At 61.9% G+C, this 26,942-nt stretch overlaps 1 protein-coding gene across 1 annotated transcript; it reads right to left on the minus strand.

The window, feature by feature from the left end:
• Positions 1-1,532: 1,532 nt before the first annotated feature.
• Positions 1,533-25,333, minus strand: SYT2 (synaptotagmin 2). Its single transcript, XM_068419363.1, has 9 exons — positions 25,294-25,333; positions 6,140-6,322; positions 5,821-5,990; positions 4,538-4,654; positions 4,174-4,341; positions 3,844-4,011; positions 3,330-3,447; positions 2,455-2,588; positions 1,533-1,739 (listed from the first exon to the last, which is right to left on the minus strand). The coding sequence occupies exons 2-9, from the start codon at positions 6,303-6,305 to the stop codon at positions 1,533-1,535; spliced, it is 1,248 nt and encodes a 415-aa protein (XP_068275464.1). The 5' UTR covers positions 6,306-6,322; positions 25,294-25,333.
• Between the last annotated feature and the right edge of the window lie 1,609 nt (positions 25,334-26,942).

Raw genomic sequence — 26,942 nt, forward strand, 5'->3', positions numbered from 1 at the left:
GGGCATCCCGGCTGCACCCCAAAGCTCTGCTTCTCCACTGCAAGCCCCCCTCGCTGAAGATCCAATGCCCTTTGCCGCTTTCCTGTGCCGAAACCCCGCAAAACCGAGTCCAGGAAAGCAAAGCGGAGCAGGGAGCATGAGTTGGAGCTGGGATGGGGACACCAGCTCACGTCAGTGCTCCAGTACAGACTGGGCTGAACTGGGCAGGGCTGCTAGAACCTCTCCCAGGTGCAGGGAGCGACACTGGCTTTCCAGCTCAAGGGCTTGGTCCTGGCTCGTCCCACAGTGGGAGAGGTGGCCCAGAGAAGCTCTTGCCCACTGTCAGGGACATGGATGGATATGGCTTATAGCCCCGAGGGGATCAGGATGGGGTGGATTTGGCAGCCAATGGCCTGGTGGGGAGCAGCAGCTCAGGGGTTCGGGGGCTTTGGTCCCTTGTTGGTCACAGGATCGCTCTCTCCCTCTGGCATCACAGCGGTGAGATGCGGTGGTGGTGCTGGAGCTCCCCACAGCACCCTGGCTGCCCCGAGGCTGTGCTGGGGTGCCCACAGTGGGGCTGAGCCCTGGGAACACACGGTGGCCTTTGGGGAGGCACCTGGCACCGCTCTGGGGGCTGTCCCCCTCACATCTGGAGACCCCTCAGAGTAAACCTGCCTTGTGGAAGCATCTTGAGCCACAGGTTTCAACCAAGCATGGTGGGACACACATGCAAATCACCCAGCGCTGTCCTCGCTCAGCCTCTGGGGACATGATGGCCACCTCGCAGAGGTCGTGGTGATCCGTACCGCGCTGCCGTTGCATTCACATCCCACCATGTGTCTCCTCAGAGCAAACATCCCAGGGCTCCCCGTGCTCAGACTGGCCCCCACAGCTCCAGCAGCACCCCTCCGCCACATTGGCTGCAACGAGGCCCCACCGTCCCTGCAAACCTCTCCCCAGAAGAAGCCAAACCTGGAGCTGGCCGGGGACACTCAGCCGTCCTTGGCCCAAAACCACAGCTCTCACCCTTCCCAGACGGAGGGAGGCAGAGCAAGAGCAGGAGGCACCTGGGTCTCCTGCAGAGGGTCTTCTCCACTGTTTGGATGTCCACACAACTGCTCATGCCCCAGGAAAGCAAGGTCTGGTCATCTCGTGCTGTCAGGCTCCAGTGTCACCTCCATGCAACGTTCGACGGTTCCCACGTGAACCCAAGGGAAGGACGGCAGCAGCGATGCTGCAGGCTGGTGATGCGGCCGCCAGGGAAGGTCCCAGGTGTGACGGTGGCTTTGCACGTGGAAGGGAGGGTGGAGGCGATGGGACGTGCAGCAGAAGGGAGCGATGCTGAAGAACGAAAAGAACCATCCGTGTCTTTAACCTCTTCCCCTGGAAGCTATTGGGACTGTCTGGAAACCCTTCCACAGCCAGCAAAGGGTATTTCAGCTTAGAACAGAAGAAAAAATAACCAAAACCGAAGGTTGCGTAACTGAGGTATCAGTAGCTCTGGGTCGCTCCGACTGTCCGCGGTGCCGCGCCGCGCCGGCCGGCAGATCTTCCTATTTGTTTTTCCCAAGAGCTGCATCTACTTCTTCCTCTGGCTTCAGCGAGTGCCACTGGGCAATGGGCCGCCGGGGGTTGGCCAGCATGTCGGACCAGTGCCGCAGCTCCGTGCCGGTGGAGTTGCAGCCCGTGAAGATCTTGCCGATGGCTTCGTTCTTCCCCAGCTTGTCATAGTCCAGCACCGTGATGACCACCTGCACTTTCTAAAGGAGGAAACCTTCTTTAGAGGGGCAGAAAGGTGCAGCAGCCATGATGGCTCCATGCTGTCCCCAGACCTGGGACAGCTCGGCAGGGCACCCCAGGGATCCCCCAAGGCTGAGCCCCATCATGGCCCGTTTTGGGGCAAGGTCCCCTCCATGCCCATAGCTTCCTCCACTTCCTTCCCGGAGGATCCTGGGGTGGCAGAGCAATGGTGGGGGCCCAGCTCATTCTGACGTGGCCACCTGGGAAAGGGCACCAAGGGGTGGTGTGGGGCTCGGCAAGAACTGCAGGCTACAGGGTTTGACAGGGCTGGGCTGGGGTGAGAGGCACGTGCAAGGGCTGGGGCAGGACATAGAGGGGCAGAAGGCACCCACCAATGGTCCACAGTGCCCCTAGGATCACCGGGGGGTCCCTGCTGCTCTTGGGGTGAGCACTATAGGGCCAGGGAAAGCCTCATTCCTGCTGCAAGCTGGGGTTGGGGTTGCATCTCCCATGGGTGCTGCCCAGCCTCCCACCTCTGCGCCTGCACCAGCTACCCTGAGCATCAGCCCAGGCCCAGGTTGGAACTGGACGTATTTTATGGGTGACCAGACCAGAAGCTCGGCAGGAGCCGCTCAGGCTGAAGGGAAGGCTGGGACATGGACAAGGGCAGCTGCAGGACTTCTCCCATCACCCCCACCCTGCCTGTCTACCTCCCAGGGAAGTCATAAAACAAACCTGTATCTGCTCAAAGGGGATCTCAAAGCTGAAGGACTCGTTGAAATAGGGGTTCAGGGTTTTCTTCTTGACTGTGGTCTTCTTCTTCTTCAACCTCTTGCCATTCTGCAGCAGGTGGATCTTCACGTAGGGATCTGGGGGGGCAGGAGGGTGCATCAGCCAGGGCTGAGATGCCCAGGAGAAGTCTCAGCCCAGGACGAGGTGCACCATGGGGTAAGGAGGCCTCCACGAGTAAAGGTGCTCTGAGGTGTGGATGGAGGCCAAAACCAAAATATTTGGGCTGGAGAGGATTTGTGGGAGCAACTGGCCAAGGGATGGAGCTCTTCTGCATCCTGTGGGTCTCCTTGTAGGAGGGCTGGGGACAGTGGAGTGACACCATTGGGTGCTGGCCTGTCACTCCTGTTTCTGGAGCAGGGAAACCCCTTCCAGCCATGCAGGTACTGCTCTTCTCCTGGTTAAGGCAGGTCTGGAGAGAGCTGAGGACCCCTGGGCAGAGAGCTCAGCCCTGGGATGGAGATGGGAAGACCCTTCTAGCATAAAACATGACATCAACTTAGGTCCTCAGCCCCAAGTCAAGGAGGAGCAGGACCAGGAGCAAATGGCAGAGGAGCATTTTCACCACTCAGGTCCTGCAGCGTCCTGGCCCTGGGCACAGTGGCGGACCAAATTGGGTATGTCCTTCCTAAGGGTCGGGGGGCTCATCTCATCCCCATCTCTTCTCGCCCCAAAGCCAGACCTTGGGCCGTCTCCAATGCAGGAGGTCCCAGGCTTCCCCAATCCCTGCCAGACTGATGGCCCCAGTGTCCTTCTCCAACAAAGGATGCCGAGAGCCCCACGGCAGGGCGGGAGGAGGATGCCCACGAGCTGACACCCACCTGAGAGACCCCCGACATCCATCTTCTTCAGGTTCTTGGCCTCCAGGATGCAGACAGTGAGTTTCCCAGCTGTGGGCACGTACCGGAGGGAGATGCAGATATCTCCCAGCTTCTCTGGCTGCCAAGTGGAGTGGGGAGCAGATATCAAAGCCTTGCCAGTGCATCGTACTGCAGTGTTGGGACATGGTCCCACATGCAGGTCCTCCTAAACCCTGCTCAACCTTCAATGCACCAGCACAAGGGTTTGATCACTTGGGTCTGGGGCAGGCCAGTGCCAGTGCAGCACCCAAGACATTTGTACTCTTGATTTTTGTTTCTGAAAGGCTTTTGTACAGGGGAACAACAGGAGCAGATCCTGCCCAGTGCTCGTGGCCGGGACATGGCATTCAGGTGGGACCCCACAGCGATCGCCCTCCTGAGCACTGTGGGATGGTCCAGAAAGCAGAGCACATCTCAACCCCCCCTGGCCAAGGGTTTCAGCTGGCCAAGGCCCTTGCACCGGCCCCGCTCTCACCTCCTCCTTCTCGCCACTCTGCAGGTCCCGCCACTCCTCAATGGGCTGGCCCAGGTCCACCGTGTTCATGGGCACCTTCACCTCACCGATGATGTCGTGCTTGGAGAAGCGATCAAAGTCATAGATGGCCATCACCAGCGTCTTCCCACCCAGTTCCTGGTAGGGGACCTGCACAAAGAGAGCCACCGGGCTGGCAACAGGCTCAGAGGATGCCAAGCCAGCACCACCCACTCCCAGCAATGAGGGTCAAAGTATGGGAGTGGAACACAGTGAGGGGGAAAGATGGGAGTGGGAGACAAGGTCCCGTGTTGTGGGCAGGAAGGGGCTCACCTTGAAGGTGAAGGTCTCGTTGAAGGCAGGGTTGAGCGTCTTCTTCTGCACTTTGGTCTCGTACTTTTTCTTCTTGTCAGGGAGGAGGAACACCTTGACATACGGGTCTGAGGTGCCACCCATGTCCAAAGCTGGCAGTTCAGCAGCTTGGAGGATCCCCACTGTCAGCTGGAAGTGGAAGAGGGGTGTCTTCTGTGAGACGGCCCAGCTACTCACTTGCAGATGCCAAGGGCTTGTCTCCAGCCCAGTGTGGGGCAGGACTCCCCATGGCACAGCACCCAGCTCCCCTCCCCCTCCCGTGCCACCCTCCCTGGGCAAACCCCACTCCCCCAACTCCTCAGCCGAACCCCAGCCCCTCCATCACCTGGTTTGCCTGGAAATCATAGTCCAGGGAGAACTGGAGCTTGCCCAGGTTCTCTGGCTCCTTCTCCTCCTCCTCGCCTTCCCCCTCCGTCAGACCCGTCTCCGCGTCATCGTCGTCCTGTTGGTCCTGCAACAGCAGCCGAGGTACCCGGCTCAGTGCCAGGGTCACAGCCCAGTGTCCCTGTCCCCACACCACTGGGGACCTCCGTCACCCCAACCCTACCGGCTTCTCAACCCCCCTCAGGTTCTCCCCATGAGGGGCAAGGAGACCCACCACACTGGGGACGTAAAGGACCAGTAGAGCAGCCCTGGGGTGGCACCGGCTCTGATGTGTCCCCAGATCCCCCATCCCACCCTGGAAGCAGCCGATGGAGAAGGAGGCTCATGGTGGCACCTACCGTGAAGGGTGTCCCGTGATGGAGAAGGAACATGCAGACAGGGCAGCAGGGAGGGTGGATGGCGAGAGCAGCAGGAGGGAAGAGAGACAGGTTACAGAGAGCATCAACAAGGGGCCCACGTTGAGGTGGGGAATCGGGGTTTGTATGGCCCCATAGAGCCCAGGGGATGGCAGCCCTCACCCTCCACTGGGGAATCCCACCCCACATCTTCCACCACCATGAGGGCATGCAGACGGGCAGGTATGATGGAGCATCTCCACTCAGCCCTCAGCCCTCCAGCCCTGCCTGCATGCCTGTGGTGGCCAGGTGGCTCTGAAGAGCAGGAATGGACACCCAAAATCTCCCACCCCCTCCAAACGGCCCTGGCTTGGGACGATGAATTGAAATGGTTGGGATCACCCCAAACTTGCTGGCACCAAAGCCTCCTTCCCGCTGTCTCCTCCTGGCCCTCCAGGATGGGGAGACGGTCCCAGCTCCGCTCCATGCACCAGCACCTGCCTCTTGAGCACTGGCTTTTTGGGGACCCCCAAACTGGTGGGGGTTTTGCCCTGGTGGTCCTCCCCTCTCTGCTAAAGGCACAGAGAAACGAGAGGGCAACTCAGAGGAAGGCAAGAAGACACAAGGGATTAAATCAACATTTGGTGGTTCAGGTGAAGCATCAGTTGGTCCAAGGCAGCCTGAGCCTGGTCCCATCCAGGCCCCCAGGCACTGGAAGAGGACAGTGCTGCTCTCTCAGCCCCAGGCTCCCCATCCCAGGGTCCTGGTGGCCCCATCATCCTCTGCTGCCTGAGCTATGAGTGCCCCGACACGGTTTGTAACTCAACCAGTGGGATTGTCCTACAACACCAAGCACAGGACAAGGCCAAGCAGTCCAGAAGGACGTCACCTGGTTGCCCGACTTCATGTCCTTCATGTTCATGGCATTCTTCATGCCTTTGCCCTTCTCCTTCTTATTCTTCTTCTTCTTGCAGCAGCACTTCTTGCAGATGCAGAAGCAGCAGGTGAGAATGAGGAGTCCGGCTACCACCGCGATGGCAATGAGGGCCCAGGGTGGCACTGTGGACAAAAGCCAGTGTTGTGGTCAGCCCCACAGCTCCCTCCTGGCCCCAGCCACCCCACCACCTTGTCCCACATGCTGCACGGGGACTGGAATGGTGGTGGGGTCATGGGGAAGGGGATACCTGGAAAAGGAGGCAGCTACTCACGGGGGATCTTGTTGAGCTCATTCATGAACTTGTCCCTCAGCTGGGTGAACATGTCCTCCTTGCTTTCACCTGGCCCTGCGGCCTCGGTGGAGTTTTCCATCGTGGCCATGGGCATCGTGGTGGCCGCGGCCTCCGGAGCCATCATGGACGCTTGTTTGAACGTCATGGTGGGTCAGGGGCTCCCTGAAACACAGTGTCACCTCTGTGGTCACCCAGGTCCCTGCTGCCCCCACCCCTCCCCATGTCCAGGCTGCATCCCTGAGCAGCCATCTGCACCGAGGACATCTGCACTGACAGCAGGACCACAGCAGGGCTTCTTGGTCTTCTGCTGGAGGGGTGTAGAGCCCAATGGTTATGAAGGACATGAGAGGCAAGACTCCTGGATTCCCTCACAAGGGACAAAAGTCAGCCCTCATGTTTCCTGACCCTTGACACCTCCAAAGCCACCAAGTGCATCACCCAGCATCACATCAATGCTGGTGCCAGCTCGGAGCCTCCTGGAGACATTGAGGACACTCCTAGGGGGACGTTTGCCCAGCGAGGCCCCATGGGATGAGGGAAAGGGTGTTTGCATCTCCAGGACAGATGGGCAAGGTTAGTTTGGACAAAGCCAGCCCCCACCACCTCCCCCTTTTCTCAGGCAGGGACCCATCAGGCACCTGCAGACCCAACACATGGCAACAGCCAGACCTCACTTTATGCAGTGACCCAGCGTTGGTGTGGGACCCTCAGGACTTGCTCCCAGCCCTTGGCGAGCTTCCAAGGATGGGAACAGGAGAGGAGCAGCACATTGCTCTTCCTCCAGCCCCAGGGAGCTTGTGCAGGGCACATGTAGAGGATGGATGAAAGCAGGGAAGAGCCAGCTCTACACAGCCGTGGAGGACTCAGCATGCACGTCAACGGGTCAGCCCTTTCACCATGTCACAAGTACCACGTCCTGGGTGGCTCAAGGCTCCTGTCCACCTCCTGACCCCACAGACCCCAGCTCCCCTGGCCAGTCCCGCTCCCTGACGGGGCACGAGGAAGGTGCTTGGTTCACTGCAAGGGCTGCAGCACCCCCCGCCCCAGCCCAGCAGGGTCTGAAGCACCCTCCAAGGATGGGGACACCCACTCCACAGTCTTGCAGATGTGGCATTTGCTCCTGCAAGCAAAGGTGGTATAAGGTGCCTCCACAACCCAGGTCTGGACCCAAAGTGCCTCCAGGACCCTGCTCCCACCCCAGATTGCCTCCACAACCCAACTCCAGCCCCAAAGTGCCTCCACAACCCAGCAGAAGGCAGGCTTGCAAAGGGAAGATGAGAGCAGTCAAGAAGCCACAGGAATTAATGGTGTCGATGGGATTAAAGAAGATAAAAGGCTTTCCAGTGGGGAAGCAAACAGCTGAGCAGGAGTGCAGACACCCAAGGAAGGAGTTTCTGGGTGTATGTGAGCTCTGGCATGGGAGGAACCCCCTTGCCTGCACCCCTTCTCCCCTCTCAGTGAAGCCTCCTTGCCCAGAGCATCGTCCCCCTGCACTGGCTGCTCCTCCATCCTTCCTGCAGCAGCGGAGAAAACAGGGTTGTTGCCTCAAAATGTTGGCCAGAGGGACCTGGGGGTTTCCTGCCCCGAAACGTCCCTGCCATGCCATCTCCAGCGGCAGTGAGTTACCTAGCACTCAGCTCCGCACCCGCACACTGTCCTCCTGGGCCACTACTCCTGGAGGACGTCCTTGTGGGGGGACAGCGGTGGGGGGCCAGTGAGACCCCCGGGAGGCAGAGGCAGCCCTTCTCACACCGGAACGGGATGACTACGTGACTCCCACCCTGCCGCGGGCCCTGCCGCAAACACGGGCTTCACCACTCCAACATCTCTGCTTCGAAACAGCTACAGAAACCAAGCGCAGGGCTGAGGTTTCCAGGGCTGCTGGTGGCAACTCATCGACCTAAAAACCAGGCTGGCGGCAAGCCTTGCTCCTTGGGGGAAGGTCCCCAGCCCCCCACAGGAGCCTTCTGTCACCCCAACCCTGGGAGCCCATCTGGGCTGCAGCATGGCCCCATCCCCGCAGCATCCCCACGGGACTAAAACCCGGCGTTGTCTCCTTTAGGATCAACATCTTGGGCTCCATCCCGGCTGAGCAGAGGGAAGAGCTGCAGTGAATAACCCCGCTGCAGGTTGGGAGCCTGGAGGCTATTTTGGGGATAGGTTGGGGAGGTTTTTCTGGTCCCTCTGAGATTTGGAAACCCCGCGTGTGATTTCCACACCCGGGCGTATCAGGAACTCACTTCAAAAGCACAAGGAGCGGCTCCCGGGGCTGCAGCTCAGCCAGGAGGGCTGGGAGCTCCCAGCCCAAAACACCCAGTTATTGCAAACGCACCAAGTCAGAAGCCAAATTGCAGCAGCAAAGGCAAAGCTCAGCTGGAAACCACCGATTCCCCTCAATGGAAGTTTTGCAGACACTTCTTTGCAAGCCCACACCACCCCGAGCATCCCCGCGAGCTGCTCGAATAGCCAGACCCCGGTGTTGAGCAGCTACGGGATGCACCGGTCACCCTGTCCCTGTGTTTTTAATGAGCTCAGTGTCTTCCTGACGCCACAAAACCTTCGTGAAAGGCAGGAGGCAAAACGAGCAAAGCCCAAAGACATGGTTTTGGGTTGATCTGCTTTGGAGGATCTCAGCCAGGAATTGTGGTTGCTTGAGGTTGTCAACCCGCAACTTGGCCAGGACACAGATGTGATAACGGTTCAGCAAATGCCATCGCTGGGTGAGTCCCAAAGCCTCCGTCCCCTATGTCGGGGCACGAGGGTGGCGGAGGATCAGTGCTCACACAGGGCATGAAGATGGTTGGATGACACCAGCCAAGACACCAATATCTTGGTATCTTCCCAGAGGCTCTTTCAAGCCTCACAGGTTTTTCTCGCAGTCACCATCACATCCCAGCCCCAAAGGTTTCGGGTGGATGGTGGGGTCTGGTCCTGCTCTGTGCCCATGGCAGATGAAGGACTTTGATGGCGTCAGAAGGGACTCATCCAGGAGGAACACATCATTGCTGGGTACCTCCTGCAGCGCAGCCAAGCTCCTGCTGTGGATTTATCTATCTTGGACATCTGTGGAGGTCAACCTGCTTGACCCATGCTCCACATGGAGCCTTCCAAACATGCTGAGCATCTAAGAGGCTCTTCACGCTCTACCAGCTCTTTCTCCTGCCCTTGGACCTCGGACACAGCCACCCTCATGCCCTACGGAGTAGCTACAACTGCTGCAAACACCAGACTCAGCATCTCACAGACACGATGTAGAGGCCAACTCCCCATAACTCGGAGGCGGATGGTGCTGGGGGCTGGAGCAAGATGCTGGAGGTGCCCCACAGCCACCACGTCCTGCTCCAGGGTGAATCAGGAGCTGCTGCTGCATTTAACCCCTTGCCCCGCGGAGGGTTGTCTAATGCAGAGAGCTACGAGGGCTCCCCAGACCTTTCCAGCGGGTGAGGACACCCGACCTGCTTTCAGCAGACTCTGCTGGAGTCACTGTCGGTGTCGGCAGCTCAACCTGCCAAGGGCTGGGCAGCACTGGGCGGCACTGGGACCTGTGGGCTGGGAAGAAGGGGTTGCCCTGGTGTCCCTTTTTATGGGGTGACAGGGATGGGGACGGGATGCTGCCCCTTCCTTGCCACGTGGCCAGCAGCTCCCCGCAGCCCCCAGCTATGATCTCACAGCTGCTTTTCACCCCATAAACCCACCCCTTGGACGGGGTTTTGACCCTCCTGGGGCAGCCGGAGCATTTCCAAGGGGGCTCTTTCTGCAGGCAGAGTTTGGGTTTGGTTTTTTTTGCTGGGGTTTGCTGGGAGGGAAGCGAAGCTGCCGGAGGAGCTGCAGGCAGGCCAGCAGATGCTGCCTGGGGCAGGCTGGACATTTTCCAGCTCACTGCAGGCCAGGCAGAGCTTTTGCAACACCGGCTCCTCGACCTGACCTTATTTCTGTGCCAAAGTGGGATGCGGGGGAGCTCTGCGGGCAGCCGGGCGTGGGAAGAAGGAGAAAGGCCGGGCAGGGGCTGAGCACCCGCGATGGGGGATGCTGCCACCCGCCCCTTGCCCCGCACCCAAGAGATGGCACCCAAGAGCTGCAAGGCAGCGGCTTTGCAGGGCCCCCAGGCATGGGGCAATGTCCCTCTCCTGCCCCCCCCCGGGTGCTGGATCCTGCACCCCAGGTTTGGGGCAGGTTGAGTCCTGGCTCTGCCCTGCACCCACAGACATAGGGCAGGAAAGGTGCAGGCCCCCGACGCCCTGCAAGCACCCATGGGTGCACAGCAAGGACGAGGGGGTGCAAAGCAAGGTGTGCAGTGCTGCGGGGTGGGGGGAACCCCAGGGGAGCACCCAAACATGCAGTACAGGGTGGGCAGCACGCAGCCAACCAACCCCCCTCCAGCACCCACGTCCTTGGGCACCCAGCACAGCACTGCCCTCCAGGGTGCGGGGGCTCACTACAGGGCATGGGGTGCTGAGCACCCACAGCACGGCATGTGCTTCAGCCCATGTGCGTGCAAACGCGTGTGCAAGCAGCTGCGCACAGGGAGGGATGCGAAGGCTTGGGCAGCGTGTGTGTGTCTGTGCACAGGTGCGGGTGTGTCGGTACGGGCTGTGCACGTGTGCAAATGCGTGTGCAAGCACATCTGCGCACACATGCAAGTGCTTGTGCACAGGCTATGCGAGCACATAGGAGGGTGCGCACGATTGTGGAAGTGCTTGTGCACGCGTGTGTGTGCGTGTGCATGTGGCCACACACGTATGAGCACATCTGCTCACGGATGTGTCGCGGTGCAAGGGCTCGTGCACGCCTGCAGCGCCCACACGGCTCGGCAAGCACGCTTGCACACGGGTGTGTGTGTATTCACACGTGTGCGTGCTGGTGCCTGCAGCCTGCGTAAGAGCTTGCATGGGGGTGTGTTTGCACACACACGTCCTCTGCGTGCCAACGTGTGTGTGTGTGTGTGTGCGCACACGGCTGCTCGTGGGTCATGCCTGCACACGCGTGCACGCTGCCGGATGGGCTCGGTGTCGCACCCAAGGAGCAGCAGCGGGGCCGTGGGGGGATGAGGTGCGGTGCAGGGGCTTGGTTGTGGGAAATGCCTCTTTAGGGTTTACTTGGGGGGTTTGGGGTGGTGCCCAGGGCTGGGGGGGCTGCAGGCAGCATCAGGCCTCACTGCGGTGGCTATTTCTGAACAGGACAAACTAATTAGCACCACTAATTGCTCTGTCACCCACCCCAGCAGCTCGCACTCTCCCACCCCCCAGTGCCCACTGGGTGCTGGCGGACCTGAGCACTGGGGGAAACTGAGGCATGGGGTAGATCAGGGGGTGGGCAGGCTCATGGGGTTGCTGCCTCCCCACCTGGGTCCCCTAGAGTCTCATGGGACTCTCCAGCCCCTGCCATGGGGATGGGGGGGCTGATCCTGTCCCCCACGTGAGGGGTCAGGGCTGGGCAGGCTGTGGGGTGCTGTGGGGCAGTGTGTCGTTGGGCACGTCCCTGTACTCCACCCTGCCACCGCCTCACCAGGTGCCCTTGGTCATGTCCCCTGTCCCCTGCCAGGCACGGTGCGGGTGCCAGCGGGGCAGCCCAACCCCATAGAGCAGATTCCCGGGCAGAGGGGCCCATCCCAGCACCTTGTCCCTGTCCCAGCACCTTGTCCCCATCCCAGCACCCTGTCCCCATCCCAGCACCCTGTCCCCGTCCCAGCATCTTGTCCCCATCCCAGCACCCTGGCCCTGCCCAACACCACATCGGGCCACCCCGGTGCTGCTGCCAGGGCGTCCCTGCGGGGCCTCGGCGGGCAGCACTGCAATGCAGTCCTGCTTGGGCTCTGCTTGCTTTGAGTTTGGGGTTGTTTTTTTTTCTCTTCTTTTGCAATATTTCTTTTTTTTTTTTGCTTGCTTTTTGTTTTTTCCCCTCCTTTCTGCAGGCTGCAGCAGCGGCTGGCGAGGGGCCAGGGCAGGCTCCATCCCGGCTGGAGGTGGGAAGGGAGCTCAGCCCCCCACTAACCCCACTGCACCTTCCAACACCGCTCGGCCCCGAGGACGTGCCCTGCGATTCCTCCAGTGCTTGAAGTTTCCTCTTTATTCCTTTGGAGCTGCCCCCCACTGCCCCGCCCCAACCCTCCACCAAGACCCCGGTGTCTTAAGGACTTACATAAATAAATTACCAGGGTTATAAATAACCATTTCAATTGGTCCTTGGCCCAAGAACAAGTGTGGGTTAAGGCATCATGAATAAATACCAGCTGGGAAGGGGTCCCCTTCTGCCCTGCCAACCCCTGGGGACCCCCCGGCTCCTCCCCGGGGAGCAGCACCCATCAGGGGATGCTCATGGCTATGGTAGGACCCACACCACATCCCTCAAAAGAGCACCCCACAGAGCAGGACAGGGTGGGCTTCCCCCAGGCCCTCTCCCCGATGCTGGCTGGTAGATAGGACCCCCCCCATGACACATCATCACCCACACACCCAAATTACATTGTCCCTGCAGCCCCCCGGGTGCCACCCCCAGACCCCTCCATGCATTACCCTGCATTACCCTTGCTCCAGACCCCCACCCCCTGCACCCTACAGTGCACAACCCTGAACCCCCCCCCGATGCATCACCCCCACGGTGCATCACCCCCCAGCTGCAAACATCTGGCCTAGACGAAGCCACCAGGTCCCAGCGCCAACACAGTCCCCCCCCCGCCCCCAACTCCATCTGCACATGCATCCAGCAACCCCCGACTCCAGGCTGGTCCCCTATCGCCACCGAAATCCCACCCTGACCCCCTGCCCCCCGACCTCATCCCCCACCGCCACCGAAATCCCGCCCTGAGCCCCCCACCCTGTCATTAAAGCCCTTAGAAGCTGCACTGAGCCCCAGATGAGCTTTGACCCCTTGCTGGTGTAAACCCCCCCGGCTCCATGGCCCTGGCAGAGGCTCGGCTGATTTACACCCAGTGGGGAGCTGACTCTGACGGGACCAGTCCCGCTCTCCCATTCACACGGGATTAAAAACCAGGCTGTGTTTGCTGGCAGCGTCCCGAGGTCTGGCGGGATGGAAATCCCAGGCGATCCCATCTCCATCCATCCCCGGGGTCTTTTCCCATACCAGGAAAAGCAGTTTTGACCCTGGAAAAATCCCTTTCACCAGCCCTTCATCCCTCCTCCTCCTGCCAAAGGGTCCATCCCAGAGACACCGCAGCACTCGGCATATCCCGCAAGCCAAAAAAAAAGGGGGATTTGGGGTTTCCCCAAGGACGGGCCCTTGGGCAGAGCATCGTGGGTACCCGCTGCCCCGGGCAGAGGCTCCGCCACCTCCACACCCACCAGTGGGACAGGGAGGGAGATGGATGGAGAGGGGAGTGCAGGGACTCGGTGGGGTGGGGGTTTGGGGGCACCCAGGGAGAAGCGGGGTGCGCAGACGAGCAATGGGGGATCTTCTCCCACCAGCAAATCATCCCTGCTGGGTTATGCAAACAGGCTGCTTAAAATGGGGGAAACAGCAAGGTTTGTGCTATTTTTTTAATTAAAAAAACCACATGTGAGCACCGTGATTGATGAGAGCCCAGCGGGGTCCTCGGGGCCCCCCTCCTCCAGCCCCCCCCCCCGGCTCCTCTCCTGCCCGCATCAGCCGGGACATTGCACGAAGGCCCCGACCCAGGGAGGGAATTCGGGGCCGTACCGGGATGGCCCCGGCCCCAGCAGTGCCCAGGCGAGCCCCGCGCTCCCCAGCGGGGTGGGGGAACGTGGGGGGATCCAGCTGCTGGAAACCCCCCCAGCTCCTCCGCGGGGGCGGCTTTGGCAGCTGAACCCTCTCCCCTGCGGGGAGGCGAAGCCGCTGCGATGACAGAGGGCAGAAAACGGCAATAAATGAAGATTAATGAGGCTGAGGCAGCAATTAGCACCCGCAGGCGCTGGCGGGGCGCCGGGCTGGGCTGTGGGCAGGCGGGTGAGGGGGGCCCGACCCCCGGCTCTCCCCGCGCAGGGTGCTGGGTGCTGGCTTGTCCCAGGGAGTCCCCAATCTTGGGGGGAAGCTCGTTAGCTAACGAAGGGCTGGTGCCATTGTAGGCCTGGAGCAATGAGCTATTGCTCCTTTACGGGCTGGCAAAGCCGGGGCTGCGGCACCCCTTAAGCCGACGTCCCGCTGGGACGGAGCCGTGCGGACCCCCCAGCCCTCCGTGAAGGGAGCTGACCCCCAAACCTGCACCGCTCCGTGCCAGCGCTTGGGCTCGGGTGCAAGGAACATCCCAAACTGGTCCCAAATGGGAGCCCCCTTCCCACCCCAATGCCGGCAGGGAGCCTGGGCACTATGGAGCCGGTTCCTGTGATGCATCCCGGGGCCACACAGGGATTTGGGGGCACAGCAGAGACATTTGGCCATGTCCCAGACACATCGTGATGCCAGCGGCTGTTCTTCTCCCAGGGACAGCAGCACAAGGGCCCACAGGGGAGATCCCACCTCTGGCACGATGCCTGTGCGTCCCTCCGGCCTTTCGCACAAGCAAAGACCCCCCCAACGCTCCCATCACTTTGGGACCAGCACGTCTGGGGTCACACACGGAGGGGACATGCTGGGCCAGAACTTCAGCTTGCAGCAACGAGATAGGAGTCTAATTAAAGCAAAAACATGACTTGGCTTCTAATGGTCATTTAATTAACAGAGAATTTCTGGCGAGGGCTGTGCGGAGGCACGGGGAGACGGAGGGATCAGGGAGAGGAGGGGGAGCTGGGGAGGGGGACGCTGCAGGACCCCAGTGCGAAGGGACTCTGCAGCCACCCAGCCCAGCAAACCCCGCCCCGTTCCCCTCCCTCAGCCCCACACGGCGAGGGGCTGTGGTGGAGTGAGGATGCTCCGGTAGCAGCAAGTGGCATCACAGGACATGACCCGCCGAGACATCGCCCATATAGAGACATGTTCCCCTGCTCCCCCACCCGAGTATGAGCAGACACCATTGGCCAGACCCCCTCGAGCCCTCTGTCCCTCTCAGCCCTGAATGGAACATCACTGCCTGCCCGCTAAGGGAAACTGAGGCACAGCACAGGGCAGCAGTGCCTTTAAAGGGAAACTCCACGAGCAGAGCTGAGCCGCCCCAGAGGAGGGGGGACTCATGTCAGAATCACAGACTGGTTTGGTTTGGAAGGGGCCTCTGGAGATCATCCAGCCCAACCCCCTGCCCAAGCAGGGTCACCCAGAGCACGTTGCACAGGGTCGTGTCCAGGCGGGTTTGAATATCTCCAGAGAAGGAGACTCCCCACCCTCCCTGGGCAGCCTGTGCCAGGGCTCTGGCACCCTCACAGTAAAGAAGTTTTTCCTCATATTCAGATGGAACTTCCCGTGTTTCAGTTTGTGCCTGTTGTCCCTTGTCCTGTCACTGGGCACCACTGAGAAGAGTCTGGCCCCATCCCCTTGACACCCGCCCCTGAGGCATTTGTAAGCATTGATAAGATCCCCCTCAGTCTGCTCCGCCGCTGCCTGGACTAGTGACACAGCCACCAGCACCTGCCGGGACCTGCGGTGCTGCTCACCATCCTGCCATCCCGGGTCTGATGGCATCTCTGGATGGGGACCGGGGCTGGCCTGCACCCTCCCTCCCCACCGAGGCACGCTCCGCTCGCTGTCACTCATCACCAGGCAGCACCCAGCTTGTTTAATTAAAAATAATGATGTGCTGGGGCTGAGCAGCCCTGACCGCAGCCTCTTCCCCAGAGATGTGTAATTCGGGGGGGGGGGAGGAGGGGTCACCATGCTGGAGACCTACATGCTTTTGTGAATGGAGTTAAATCCAGTCAGTGGCCAGTCACAAGTGGTGTTCCCCAGGGCTCAGCACTGGGGCCAGTTCTGTCCCATACCTGTATCAATGATCTGGACGAGGGGATCGAGGGCACCCTCAGTCAGTTCACAGATGACACCAAGTTGGGCAGGAGTGTTGATCTGCTGGAGGGCAGGAAGGCTCTGCAGAGGGGTCTGGACAGGCTGGATCGATGGGCCGAGGCCACTGTGTGAGGGTCAACAAGGCCAAGTGTCGGGTCCTGCCCTTGGGGCACAACAGCCCCCCGCACCGCTACAGGCTGGGGAAGAGTGGCTGGAAAGTGCCTGGTGGGAAAGGACCTGGGGGTGTTGGTCGATGGCAGCTGGATATGAGCCAGCAGTGTGCCCAGGTGGCCAAGAAGGCCACCAGCATCCTGGCTTGTATCAGCCATAGTGTGGCCAGCAGGACCAGGGCAGGGATCGTCCCCCTGGACTCGGCACTGGTGAGGCCGCACCTCGAATCCTGGGGTCAGTTTTGGGCCCCTCACGACAAGAAAGACCTTGAGGTGCTGGAGCGAGTCCAGAGAAGGGCAACGGAGCTGGTGAAGGGTCTGGAGCACAAGTGTGATGAGGAGCGGCTGAGGGACCTGGGGGTGTTTAGTGTGGAGAAAAGGAGGCTGAGGGGAGACCTTCTCGCTCTCTACAACTGCCTGAAAGGAGGGTGTAGCAAGGGGGGGGGTCGGTCTCTTCTCCCAGGTAACAAGCAACAGGACGAGAGGAAACGTCCTCAAGTTGCACCAGGGGAGGTTTAGATTGGAGATCAGGGACAATTTCTTCCCTGAAAGGGTTGTCAAGCGCTGGCACAGGCTGCCCAGGGCAGTGGTGGAGTCCCCATCCCTGGGGGGATTTAAAAGCCGTGTAGATGTGGTGCTGAGGGACATGGGTTAGTGGTGGCCTTGGCAGTGCTGGGTTAACGGTTGGACTCGATGCTCTTAAAGGACCTTTAGAACCAAAACCATTCTATGGTTCCTGTAATAATTTGATGCGCTGCCTGGCCAGTGCCGAGCACATCTCCCGCACGTCCCCGCAGCCCCGCTCAGCCGCAGGGTCACATCAGGGTCCCCACCCTCATCCCAAGCTGGAGGTGCAGGGGACAGACCCCGCAAACACAGGCAGGGCCAGGGACCCCGTGATGAGCTCCTGCCTCGCTGCCCCATGGGCCGGGATTTCGGGTCCTCACAACAGAGCCCCGGCCTCGAGGAAGGGGACCCGGCCCCATGCTCACGGGGGAGATCGTGAAAAATGAAAAATTATAAAAAAATTAAAAACTAAATGTGGTTTTGGAGGCTGGCGCTTGCCTTTGGTAGAGGACCCGCCCTCGTGTCACAGCATCTGTGTTATTCACTGCAAACCCAAGAGATGTCTAACAGTTAAACGCAGGCTGAAAGGCCTTCGGTCACCGTTCGGGTACCGGACTAACGGCTTCCGATGCTCCCGGGTCAGACCCACCAGCTCCCGTTGCCGCAGGGCTGCACCGAGCTCCCACCGTCCCGGCTGCGCAGCCCCAGGTCACTGCACCCAGGGGCTGGGTGGCACCAAGCCAGGGAGGGGACGATCCCATCCTGCCTCCCTGCTCCTCCCCACATCTGCCCCCGCAGCATCACCCCAGCCCTGCGCCTGCCCGGCAGCCAGGCAACCCCCAGGTGCCGGGGTCCTCCTCAGTGCTGGTGGGTGCCCCCCCAAAGCATTGCACCCACCTGGGGCTGCTTGCGGAGCCGCCGGTACCCAGGGACACCTCCCTGCATGGGGATGCGGGGACACCTCCCTGCACGGGGACTGCCGCTGGCACCCGCCAGCATCAGGGTGCCAGGCCAGGCAGCTCAGGGATTTCTCTGTGCCTTTGCCTCGAAAAATCAGGACAAACCCGAGGCGAAACGGGGGAAGAGGCGAGGGACAGCACGCGACGCCTGCGCCTGCTTTGGCGGGGAGGGGGACCCGCAGGCTCGGAGCCTCGCCTGGCACCCATGGGTGCTGCTCCCCCCAAGCCCACCTTCCGCAGAGGGGCCAGGCCCCGACTATCCCTCGGCACCAGCATCGCTGCTGCCCCAGCAGCAAACAAAGGGCGTAAGGAAGGTGAATTAGCTGGGAAGCAAATGGATTGCGCCAAGGCACCTGCTGATACAGCCAGAGCTTGGCACCGGCAGAGGTCAAGGTCCCTCTCACCCCAGGCGTGCCAGGAGCAGCCCGTGGCCTCTCCAGCCCCCGGTGTGGTGGCACGAGCATGGTCCCGTACCGAGGAGGGGACTGGCCACCCATGTCCTTCCCACCCACAGAGGGCCTGCAGGCACCGCTCGCCGTCAGTGCTTCATCCAAAGGGTTTCGGCATGTGCCACGTGCCACAATGGCACCCACAGAAAAGGCATCTGGAGGTGCTGGAGAGCATGATCCCCTGAGCTGTGGGGACAGAGTGGTCCCCGAGGACACCAGAGCATCCCATATGGCACTGGCCAGCGCAGCTGAGCTCTGGTGAACCGCTGGGCTCACCCCAACCACAGCCAGTGTCGGCAGCCCGCCCTTGGCGGGCAGAGCTGCAAATGGCCAAAAAAGCCTTCCAAAAAAAAGAGAATGGGCACTGCCGGCACCCAGCCCACTCCCCGGCACCGGTGATGCTGTGGTGGCCATGCTGGGCTCCGCTGGTGACACCAGTGCAGCTAAACAGGGCATCAGAAGGCGATGGGCTGAGTTATTCTGGCACTTCGAAAGAACCACACGGCTGGGAATGCCTGAATCCTGCCCGCCGGCGTCTGCACCGCTCTGCCTGCACTGCTGCCAGCACTGCCCAGCGATGGCCCCACGCAACACAGAATCACAGGCCCACAGCCTGGCTGGGGCTGGAAGGGGCCTCTGGAGATCATCCAGCCCAACCCCCTGCCAAAGCAGGGTCACCCAGAGCACGTTGCACAGGGTCGCATCCAGGCGGGTTTGAATATCTCCAGAGAAGGAGACTCCCCATCCTCCCTGGGCAGCCTGTGCCAGGGCTCTGGCACCCTCACAGGAAAGAAGTTTTTCCTCATATTCAGATGGAACTTCCCGTGTTTCAGTTTGTGCCCGTTGCCCCTTGTCCTGGCGCTGGGCACCACTGAGAAGAGTCTGGCCCCGTCCCCTTGACAACCCCCCTGAGATATCTGTAAGCATTGATAAGATCCCCCTCAGTCTGCTCTTCTCCAGCTGAACAGCCCCAGTTCCTCAGCCTCTCCTCGTAGCAGAGATGCTCCAGCCCTCTGACCATCTCCGTACCCCTCCGCTGGACTCTCTCCAGTAGCTCCTGGTCTTTCTTGAACTGGGGGCCCAGAACTGGACCCAGTTACTCCAGGTGTGGCCTCACCAGGGCAGTGGAGAGGGGGAGGAGAACCTCCCTCATCCTGCTGCCCACACTCTTCCTCACGCACCCCAGGACACCACTGGCCTTCCTGGCCCCAAGGGCACATTGTTGGCTCATGGGGAACTTGGTGTCCCCCAGAACTCCCAGGTCCTTCTCTGCAGAGCTGCTCTCCAGCAGGTCAGCCCAACAGTGATTGCTCCTGATCAATACGGGGGGAGCAAAAAAGAAGCCAGCCAAGCTCCTGGGGAAGAGCCAGAAGCTGCTCCAGGAGAGCTGAGCCGAGGCGGATCGATCTGAGGCGGGAGGCAGGGGAGCTAAACGAACATGGGCTGAACAAGGCGACGCGGCCACAAGGCGCTGCTCCCAGGGGTGAAGCTCCATGTTGGGCTGCAGTCCCCGGTGCGATCTCCAAAGCACCCAGCCACGTGCAAGGTGGTGATGGGCTGGTGTCAGACATCCAGGCAACCAGCTCCTGGCCCCGGGGACCCTCCAGCAATGCTCAGCCTTCAGCACCTCCCTCCTCCCCGCCAGCCGGGGCTCAGTCTGGGGACTGGCTGCCTCCGTGGGCGATGCTGGTGGCTGCTTGCCCAGCTCCAAGGCACAGAGAGCCCCCGAGGCAGAGTATGGCCCTGCATCCCCAAGGCCACCCACCCTGGTGGCATTTGGGTGTGAGACAGGGGACGGCGGAGGCACGATGATGATGGCATCAGTGGGGACACGGCACCACGCCAGCCCGGGGGCATTTAGTTGTGGCATGAAGCACCCCAAGGCCGGGACACCAGGAGGTGACTCCCATGGATAAACCTTGTGCAGATGAAGAAAAGCCACCGTGAGAGCCAGGAGCCCAGCCTGGGCGATGGGCACGGCACCCCTACACCGCGGGGGGGTCCTCAGCTCCTCCCCGGCCCCTCCGAGCTGCGTCCCTGCGTTGTTCCAGATGTTTTGGGGACACAAGCACAATGGCACATGTTTTTGGGGTGTCACAGAGGAGCTGCTCCGCTGGTGCATCCCAAGGAAGGCTATTCCCCCCCGGCATAACCCTGGGGAGCTGCAAAGCACCCCGGCTCCCCGCGTCCAGCACCTGCTGCCGGATCGACACCAGCAGCCACCATCCCTTCCAAGGGTCCCCCAAAGCCAGGGCCACCAGAGCAGAATGGTCTCCAGCAGGCAGCACAAGGCAGCGGCCACGCCAGGCTGCCGGCAGCGCCACAGGGCTCTTGTGCGTGGGCAGCAGAGGGCTCTTTTCCTCTTTGAACCCCCCCCTCAAGGCTGATGGGAGCCGCGGTGCCACCTCTGGGATCCCTGGTCCCAGCAGTCCTCAGTCCCAGCGTATCCCCAGGGACATCTCCTGTCCTGCAGGAGAAGGTGGGTGGCATCTCCCCCGGCACACCGCGACTTTGCCAAGCAGTTTGGAGGCTCGTCCCAGCTCCTGGGGGGGGTTGGCAGAATCGCTTCGCCGTGAGGCACCACAGCGGGTTCACGGGCGGTGCGGGACGCCTCGACCCACGCCAGCGCTGCCGACCCCAACCCAGCCGGGTGTATCTCGGCCATCCCCGCTGCCGGCCCACCCTCACCCATCCCCGTGGCTTCAGCCGGGCCCCGGAGCCACTCCCCAAGCCCCACGGCAGCAGGACGATCCCAAGGCCACCTCCAGCTCAGCGCGCGTGTGCTGGTTTGGGCTGGGATAGGGTTAATTTTCTTCATAACAGCTTGTATGGGGCCGTGGTCTGGATTTGTGCTGAAAACAGTGTTCATAACCCAGAGATATTTTAGTTCCTGCCAAGCAGTGCTTACACAGCATCAAGACCTTTTCTGCTCCTCACACCACCCCACCAGCGAGCAGGCTGGGGGTGCACAAGAGGTTTGGAGGTGACACAGCCAGGACAGCTGACCCCAACTGACCCAAGGGATGTCCCACACCATACAACATCGTGCTCGGCGAATAAAGCCAGGGGAAGGAGAAGGAAGGGGGGAGCGAGCAAGCGGCTGCATGGTGCTTAGGTGCCGGACGGGGTTAAGGCACACCAGCGGGCTCAGGGGTTGGACGTGCCCAAGCACAGCACCTCGTGCCACAAGCACCCGTGTTGCTTCTTCCTCCCCCGTGGCCCCCGGGGATGCACCAGCCCAGAGCCCACCGCTGCTGCGCCCTTGCAGGGTTGGGAAGAGCCGGGGAGCAAGAAACACCTCGGATTAAATCAAACACCGCAGCTTTCCTTCAGCTGCATGGCCGTGAAGGATCACACACAGAATCACTGAAACAATCAGGTTGGAAGAGCCCTCTGGGATCATCGAGTGCAACCGTTGCCCTGACACCACCCTGTCAACTAGACCAGGGCACTAAGTGCCATGGCCAGGCTTTTCTTAAACACATCCAGAGATGGTGACTCCACCACCTCCCTGGGCAGCCCCTTCCAATGGCTAATGACCCTTGCTGAGAAGAAATGCTTCCTAATGGCCAACCTGAACCTCCCCTGGTGAAGCTTGAGGCTGTGTCCTCTTGTCCTATCGCTGGTTGCCTGGGAGAAGAGGCCGACTCCCACCCCGCTACAACCTCCCTTCAGGTAGTTGTAGACTGCACTAAGGTCACCTCTGAGCCTCCTCTTCTCCAGGCTAAACACCCCCAGCTCCCTCAGCCGTTCCTCGTAGGTCAGACCCTCCAGAGCCCCCAACAGCGCCCGGAGCCCCTTCCAGGCACATGGGGCTGCGGACGCCCAACCGCCGGTGTCAGCGGTGATGGATCCGGTGCAGTCGGACAATTGCCCGTGCCAGGAGCGTGGGGTGTGCGGGCAGACAGCAGCAGTTGGGTGTAGCCCTGCTCCCTCAGCACCGCTCTGCTCCCCCCAGAGCCAGCTGCGGTCCCCCCCTCACAAAGCCCCGTCACAGAGGCTGCAGCACCAGCACGAGGTGACAGGGAGCTCTGCCAGCCTCCGACCCTGCTATCAGATCCAGGGGCACCACGATTCCTCCTCCAGGCACCGGAGCAGGTTGAACATCGCTCCATTTCCAGCACGTGGGACCAGGATGTGGCAGCCCCTGAGCTTGGGGGACGCTGGGATCCCGCACCCCAGCGCCGGCACCGTTCTCAGCTGTAGGATTACACCAGTACGGGGCATCTCGTATTCCAGCCACACGCTGCCTAATTTATGGTTTAATTAATAAATGGGGAATTACGCCGAGTTTATCCAATACTTTCGGACGCATGATGTTATCAAAACCCCATTACTGACGAAGGCAGGCATGAAGAGCGAAATTAGCTTTGGCATCTGAAACGCTTCAGTCGATGCGGTAACACAATTATTAGGGCTAATAATCAAAGAGCACTTTGGGGAACGCGGGCTCCGGCGGGAGCCGAGCCGAGGGCAGCCGCAGCCCGGCGCGGGGACGAGCTGGGGAAGAGCCAGGCTGTCACCCGGGAGGAAAAGGCTGACCGCAGCCAAGGGCAAAAGCATTTACTGGCGGCTTCGGATATTGGCACAGGCAAAGTGCCGGCGGTTGCGGGGCTGAGGAGGAGCACGGCCGGGCCCAGCACCGAGCTCCGCTGCCAGCGGGTAGGGAAGAGAGAAAGGAAAAAAAAAAAAAAATAGAAGATTTGAAAAGCAGCAGGCGCTGGGTCCCGTCTGTTTGCGTTGGGCATCGATGCGGCTGGAGGACAGCGCGGCTGCCGGCTCGCAGCTCTGCGCAGCCCGGGGAAGGAGAAACTCAAGTCATAATGAGGATCTGCAGTCATCCGGCTCCCGGAGCTGGGGCTTTGCCAAAACCACCGCGAGCTGGAGGAAGGGCCCGCTCCCACCCCTCGGGGGGTGACCAGGAGTCCCGGCTCGCTTCAGTGGCCTTTAGCTCAAGCCCAGTGACGGTCCCCGGGGCTCAGGTAACAGGAGGCAGCTCCTCGGGGAGCAGCCGGCAGCGAATGCCACCGCTGCGCCATCCCACCGGGCACGGCGTCGTGCGGGCAACCGGCCGGCAGAAAGGCAGCTCCTGTGCAACCCCCCTCCCCAGCCAGATATATAAGGATATATACAAACCTATAAGGATATATAAGGATTTATAAGGACATATATGTATATATTCATATGTCCTCCCTCCTGCCGTGCCGCCGTGCGGCACCAGGCACCGCGTGGCAGAGGGGCGCAGAGCCAGGGCTGCCGGCGGCGATGCGGTGCAGCCGGTGCTGCCTCACTGCTGCTGCTGTCGCCGGGCTAACGGGTGCCGAGGGACGTGTCCTTGCCCTGCAGAAACGGGGGCACTGGGGCTTTGGGCCAGCTCCCGGCAAACAGGGTGCTAGGGCTCGCCACGGGGGGCTGGGAGAGCCGGGCTCGGTGATGGGGCAAGGTCAGACCTGCCTCTGTGCTTTGCCAGCTGCAAGAAGGGGCCAGGGCATCGCCCTGAGGGGGCTCTGGAGTTGCGGGGGCGGGCAGGGGCGTGTTTGGCTGGACTGTGCTTTGCCCGAGCAGCACAAGTGTGTCCCACTGCCGGCCCCAATGACCTTGGGTGCATCACCTCCCCGGTGCCCCGCGCTCCCCCGCCACAAGCCACGCTCCATCCCACCGAGACCCCGCGGCCAAAAGCACCCAAGCGCAGCAAAGGCGCAGAGCACCGGCCACCCCCGAGGGTACCCCGGGGCGCCGGTAACCCCCGGCAGCGTGCGGCCGAGGCGCTGCGCTAACGAGGAATAATGCAGCAGGCGGGAGACGACTCCTGCCGGTGGCTGCGCTCCCGTACGGCGCGGGAGGGCCACGCTGCAGCAGCACCTCGGCGCCCAATAAACCAGCGCCTTCGCGCCAGGACTGAAGTTTTCGCTGCTGCAGAGGAGCAGGCGGGGAGTCCTTCAGCGCCCTGCGGCTGCCACGGCGCGGGAGGGACTCTGCTGTCGGACACCCTGCAGCGGGGGACATCCTACAGCAGGGGACATCCCGCTGTGGGTGACATCCCGCAGCGGGTGACATCCCGCAGCACCCGCTGCCCCGGCCACTCTCAGCTGGAGGACAGGGGAGCGCTGCACCAAGGAGCACCCGGTGCAGAGGGACACACAGAGACACCAGCATAGTTGGGGACCATGAAGCGATGCGTGACACAGACACGTGTCCCCCCTCCTCTCCCCGTGCCACAGTCACCTTGCAATAGTGCCTGTCCCCTGCGCAATTTGCAGAGCTCTTTCGGGATCACTCTCTTTAAAAGTAGGCTGCAGGGGAGCAGCGAGGCGCCGGGCATTGCTGCGGCACCCCGATGCCGACGGCCCCGGCTTTGGGGTGAGCCCCCTCGTCACCGCTGCACCCCGACGGCACGCAGCGAGCGCGAGAAGTGAAGGAGGATCCCGGAGTTTGCTGCAACCACGGCGGGGAAATTCAGTCCGGAGAAGGGATGGGATGGAGCTGGCTCCCGGCCAGGCCGCTACGGAGAAGCTGCCGGTGCAGCGGGGCCTGCGGCCGCCCACGGCTGGAGCCACGTCGCTCCCACTGGGTCCCAGCACAGGGCCACGTTCTCCGCACTGCACCGGAGACAGCCCTGCGCCCCCGGCCACCCCCCAGGGCCAAAACCCCAAGGGCACCCGCGGTCGGGCGCACGCGGGGATGCGGAGCTGGAGCATCCCTCGGCACCTTTGACCCGGCGGCTCCGCTCTGCACCCCCGCGGTGGCCCCGCATCCCCGGGGGGGTCCCACGCCCCCGGGGGGTCCCTGCCAGCTCCGCAGCCCGCTGCACCAGCGGCTGCACCGCCCTCCACTCTCTGCCCCCGGCTGCCTTCGGGGCTCAGCACCCCACGGGCAGCCCCGGGGAGCCGGGAACTGCGTCCCGGGAGCGGCCGCTGCGGGCAGCGCCGGCCCCCGCCCCGCTCCCGGCACCGGGGCACGGCGGGGAGGTCGGTACCGGCCGGGTCAGCCCGGGCATCACCGCGCCCACCCTCCCCCCGGGGCCGATCGCCCCTCGGGCAGCGGCAGGACGGGCGCGGCGGGAGCGCGGGCGGCCCCGTCCCGCACAGCCCGCACCGCTGCGGCACCGCGGGGAAACTTCGGCGGGAGCGCGGGCGGACACTCACCGGGCGGAGCGGCGGGAGCGGAGCGGGGCGGTGCGGGGCCGTGCGGGGCGGCGGGAGCGGCGCGGGCGCTGCGGCAGCCCCGGCCCCTCCGGGCTCGCGTGCGGCGGCTCCGCGTAGCTCCGCCCACCCCGGGAGGCCCCGCCCACGGGCCCGGCCCCGCCCCGCCCTCCGCGGGAGCCCGCAGGGGGTGTCCTCGCACCCGCACCTCCCGCAGGGCACCCCCCATCGGTCACCTCACACCGGGCACCCTCGCCTGGGTCACCTCACACCGGTCACCTCATCCGGGTCACCTCACACCGAGGACCCCTTATGGGCCATCTCACACCGGTCACCTCACACTGGCCACCCTCATCGGGGTGACCTCACACTGGGCACCCCTTATGGGTCACCTCACACCAGTCATCTCACACTGGTCACTTCGCAACTGTCTCTTCGCACCTTCACCTCACACCAGGCACCTGTTATTGGTCACCTCACACCGGGCACCCTTTACTGGTCACCTCATACATGTCACCTCACAACTGTCACCTCACACTTGTCAGCCCTCATCGGGGTGATCTCACACTAGTCACCCCTTATGGGTCACCTCACCACTGTCACCTCAGAATTGTCACCTCACACCAGGCACCCTCATCAGGGTGACCTCACACTGGGCACCCCTTATCGGTCACCTCACACCGGTCACCTCACACCTGTCGGCCCTCATCGGGGTGCTCTCACACTAGTCACCACTTATGGGTCACCTCGCACAGCTCATCCCTCATCAGGGTGACACACACCAATCACCTCACACCTATCACTTCACACTGGTCACCTCACACTGGTAGCCCCTCATTGATCATCTCACATCCCTCACCTCCCATTGGTCACCTTACACCAGTCGTCTCGTACTGGTCACCCCTCATCAGTCACCTTGAACTGGTCACCTCCCACCCACCACCTTGCACTGATCACCCCTCACTGGTCACCTCACACCTGTCACCTTGCACTGGTCACCTCAACACCAGTCACCCCACATCAGTACCATCCTACTGGTCACCTCACACTGGTCCCCTCACATCCATCACCTCTCGTCGCTCACCTCACCCTGTGCTGGTCTGTTCACACCAGTCACCTCTCACTAGTGACCTTGCACAGGTCACCTTGCACTGGTCACCCCATACCCACCACAGAGACCTGGAACCATGACTGGGTCCCCACCACAGCCACAGGAGAGCAGGGCAGTGGTGGCTGGGCTGGGAACCTGGCTTTCAATTTGGGGTCAAAACAGCAAGAAAAAGCTGATGGGAGTCAAGTGAGGAGCCCAGGCAGGGAGCAGAGGGTGGCAGTGGCGGCTGGGTTCCCCATCCCCAGCAGTGGAGCCCCAAGTGAGGAAGGGGACCCTGGGGTGCTTCTTGCCCCCTGCAGCTGAGCCAGGGACAGGGACCCTGAGGGATCACCCCAAACCCACCCCAGCAGGAGGTCCCCCACCTCCACTCTGGTGGCACCTGGGCCCTGGGACACCTGGGACGTGACAGGCTGCTCCAGCCAGAGCCACTCACAAGGGGACTGATGTCCCCGCAGTGGCCCCGGTGCCACAGCAGCCTGGCTTTAACAAGCAGATGCTGCCCCTGAGTTAAATTAAACCAGAAGTTTGTCACCATTCGTGC

This window comes from Nyctibius grandis, chromosome 27 (genome assembly GCF_013368605.1).
Source record: "Nyctibius grandis isolate bNycGra1 chromosome 27, bNycGra1.pri, whole genome shotgun sequence".
Taxonomy (NCBI): Eukaryota; Metazoa; Chordata; class Aves; order Nyctibiiformes; family Nyctibiidae; genus Nyctibius; species Nyctibius grandis.